This window comes from Teleopsis dalmanni, chromosome 2 (assembly GCF_002237135.1).
Source record: "Teleopsis dalmanni isolate 2A chromosome 2, ASM223713v2, whole genome shotgun sequence".
In the NCBI taxonomy this organism is placed as follows: Eukaryota; Metazoa; Arthropoda; class Insecta; order Diptera; family Diopsidae; genus Teleopsis; species Teleopsis dalmanni.
The window spans coordinates 242,065,246-242,069,291 of NC_051847.1; the positions used below are offsets into that span (position 1 = coordinate 242,065,246).

At 26.5% G+C, this 4,046-nt stretch overlaps 1 protein-coding gene across 1 annotated transcript in view; it reads right to left on the reverse strand.

The window, feature by feature from the left end:
- Nucleotides 1–601: 601 nt before the first annotated feature.
- LOC119677164 (transmembrane and coiled-coil domains protein 2-like) overlaps nt 602–4,046 on the reverse strand; it is a 4,345-nt gene continuing 900 nt past the window's right edge. The window contains exons 2-10 of the mRNA XM_038088432.1: nt 3,842–3,906; nt 3,595–3,764; nt 3,392–3,519; nt 3,142–3,319; nt 2,951–3,071; nt 2,446–2,550; nt 1,335–1,448; nt 1,094–1,269; nt 602–1,010 (exon numbers count right to left, since the gene is read on the reverse strand). Coding sequence (XP_037944360.1) covers nt 884–1,010; nt 1,094–1,269; nt 1,335–1,448; nt 2,446–2,550; nt 2,951–3,071; nt 3,142–3,319; nt 3,392–3,519; nt 3,595–3,764; nt 3,842–3,906 — 1,184 coding nt within the window. The 3' untranslated portion in view covers nt 602–883. The remainder of the gene's footprint in view (nt 1,011–1,093; nt 1,270–1,334; nt 1,449–2,445; nt 2,551–2,950; nt 3,072–3,141; nt 3,320–3,391; nt 3,520–3,594; nt 3,765–3,841; nt 3,907–4,046) is intronic.

The window sequence follows — 4,046 nt, forward strand, 5'->3', positions numbered from 1 at the left end:
TCATTGAAACAAAAATATCTATTAAAAATTCAGTATTCACTGTAATAAGGATATGTTCAATTTTAACATAATTACTTAATTAACTTAAGTTCAATTTATTAATTAATTAATTTTTATTTAAATTATTTCACGATTTTCCCAAATAATGTCACGTTTCTATTTTCACTGATATTTTGTTCCTCAAATATTTGCCAATAATTTCATTAAAAAATTCCAGGTTTACTTTTATTTTGTAAAAATTACAGTTTATTTAAATTCAATAATTAATCAATGAGGCGACTACTCATGCAATATTCATTTTATTATTTTTAACCTAATTTACGTATATTATATAAATTTGTATATATAAGCCGTATATTATATTATATTAATAAAAAAAACCCTATTATGAGTAACAAATTACATAATTCTTAATTATTTCTGTTATTTAATAATTTCTTTTTGCCTATAACAAATTATTTTTTTATTAAATATGCATATTACTTATAAGAAATGAGCACATAAATACATACTTTACAGTAACGTTTTTATTACAAAATAAACCAATTTATTTAATATAATCAAATGAAATATAATTACAATTAAAAAATAAATGTGATGAGTTTCGAATGTAAAATTTTACTAATTCCATTACATTATTGTGGTAATTTTTTCTGTGCAATATTTGTACAAAAATTATTTACAAATAAATCACTTAATAATTTTGTTTTTATTTTGCACTATTAATTTCTTTAGCTAAAGCAATTTAATTTAATTATATATTTTTTATTTTATAACGAATAAAGCCTAATAATGAGCATGTTTATTTGTTGGATGTGTGGCTATGTGAATTATGTTATATGTGCATGATGGATGTGTGTTTGTGTAAAAAGTTTTACATATCCTATTTAACAACCAAAGACTCCTTCAAATGTCGTACTAGCCCAGCACCAATATCTTGCACATCAGGCCATTGTCGTATCACAAAAATAATAATAAAAATAGTTAAGAATGTCGTTAAAACACGCACCCTGTCAATAGAATAGAATTTTTACTTTGATTACTTATATATTCAATATGAAAAAACATAGCAAATGAAAAGAAAATGTCCTACCTGGTTTTTAAAAATGGCATTATTATACCGGCAGCAGTTGCTACTAAAAGCAGAACAACCTGTAGAATTGTCAGCACAACATTAATAAGTTTAACCACAAGCGCACGTGCGTTAGAATTATCGATTCCTTCTACTGTCACATATTGTTGTTGAGATAAATGTTCCATTTTAGATATCTAGAGGCAAATATAGACGTAATAAGTGAGTTTTTAAAAGTATTTAAAAAAAAACACTAACTTACCCTTGTTTGGCAATTTTCAAGCACCTCATTTACGTCCCTAAGTCTTTCATCACTTTGATATTGAACTTTTTCTTCCATATCAGCTATTGTTTGTTTGAGGTTTTCAATTTCATTCTGTACAATTAGAGAAACAGTTAGTTTATAAAATACAATATAAGTAAAATATTTGATTTAAATTATATATATAGTACTATTCGCTTAATTCGAACATTAAAATATATATCTTGTAATTAAGTTAAACTTATATATGTAAAGCAATAACTTATTGTAGCCCAACCGATGATGGGGCCGAAACCTTTTTGTGGACTAGCACATATTACGCTTCTTTCTTTTATAAAGGAGAACCAGAATAAAAACCATTATTAGGATAATATACCAGGATTAACACAATCCAAATCACTTATTAGTATTTATAACAATAAGACATACCATGATTGTATGAACCTATCAAAAGAAAAACTTAGAACCATCACAGGAATCGTAACAATCACATTATTTTTTTAAAAAAATTACTTTATTTTTTCAATTTTTAACAGGCTATTCGAAGTTTATAAGTAGATAGCTAGATAGTTAGTAAGTAGATAAGTATTATAATAATAAAAAGGTTTTTATATGTGAATATAGTTTGTTGTAACTCATGGGTCGCTATAAACGAATTAAGTGCGTACTTTTTGTAACCCGCCGGGACCTGCATATGGAGTCCCTTTTGGAGCTGTTGAACGGTACTTGGTCGTCGTAAGTGACGAGTGACTTCTGATTAGGTTCGGTTTAATCGAAGTACTTTTTAAACGGGTTTGTATATGTATTTAGAAAAAAAGTAAAACTTAAAAACGTAGTTCGATCATTTATATGACACAAATCTGCTTCTCACTTAAATAATTCGCATAATAATTCTTGTTTAATTTAGTTAAAAATTAACGCTACTTAAACAATAAGTTTTTACACTTAAGTTTTTAATATTATTATTAAATATATTAATTATTATATTATTATTATAATTACTTATTAATTATTAAATATGGAAAAGTTATTTAAATTTTAAAGAATTACTTTGTGTTTTATTTAAAATATATAAATATATATTACTTTATCATATGTGTAATTGTCGTACCTGATGTAATTCTGTCAAGTCGTTAATCTGATCCACAAGATCATCTGAACGGTAACGCACCGATTCAAGGGTGGCGGTTAAATTATTAAAATCCTTTTGCGCGGTCTAAAATATATATTATTTGATATAATTAATGAATGAAAAACATAAATGATTAAAAAATGGTTAATTAAATATTCGTATGAATTTTTACAATATTTGTGATCTTTAAAAAGCGATTACTATTATTAATTTAATATTATTAATATTATTGGACTAAATCCTAATATAGAAGGAAACTTATATTTGTTTTTCTTAAAATATGGCTTTTAAAATTTTTTGATAATCGATTAAAACCAATATATTTATGAAAAGTGATAATTAATAGTTATCTTACTGATCAAGATAACTATTAAGTTATTGTTGCCACTTTTGTCTTTCTGACCAAACTAACTTTTAAATTATTTTTGCCATAGTTCTCGTAACATGTTCTTAACTATTTGATAATAATAATTAATTAACTTACTTCTAAACGTTCTACACGTTCTTTCAGTTTTTCATTCTCATCTTTCCGCTCAGCTAATTCTGTGAGTAGTGATTTTAAAACAATGTGGTATTGGCTAGCGCCTGATTGACTTTTTCCAGAGCTATCAATAGTTAATTACAAATATATGTTATATACAATTAAGGATTTCTGTTAAAATTTAATTTATTTACCCGGCTGGTATACTCTCACTTGTTACGCTACTGCATTCGCTGCCATTTTCACTATTAAATTTTCCACTTCCGGCGGTATTACCGGAACCTGTAGATGTGGCTGGAACAGCATTATTTGGCGTGGAAGTACCTATTACCTCAGAATTTACGGGCATGTTGATGTTATTAATTTCAGTTTCTACATAAATATATGAAAAGAATATCTATGAATTATTTATTACCATTAATATTAGTAGCGATAATGACATACCCGACATTTGATTGATATTGTCCGCACTGCCAAATTTATTTTTGATTAAATGCGCAAATTCACGTGGCTTAGACATAACAGATCCTGAGAAACCAGTAATACCATCGCGTATATTGCCACCCACATTTCTAACAAAAGAAAACCGTTTTTGAGATACATTTTCTTTAAACTATATTAATAATCTTCAAAACTCTTTAGATTACCTTAATCCTTGTCCCACGTCTCGAAGTACTTCACGCGGTTGTCGATGTTGGCTTTTATTTTGATACTGATGATTTTGTAGATCTTTCGCGCGTTTGGTATAATTATCTAGTTTTTTTTGTAGCTGAGAAATATTATGTGCGCTCTTTTGATTTTTCTTTTCAAAAACAGCCTAAAAATATGCACGAAAATTTTTTTTTAGTTACAATAAATTTTATTCTTACTAATTGAAGCTTTCTTTCTTATTACCTTTATTCGTTGCAATTGCTGTCTATCAGCACTAGCGGCAAGCTTTAGATATTCATTAACATTATCTGAAATATTTTTTTTTTATATTACATACATTTTTGATTCTTACTACTTTAATAATATGTAAGAAATTGAAGAAAATATGTTTTGATTATGAATAGAAGCCTATTTCCCATAGAACCCTATAATCCTACTCTCGAGATTT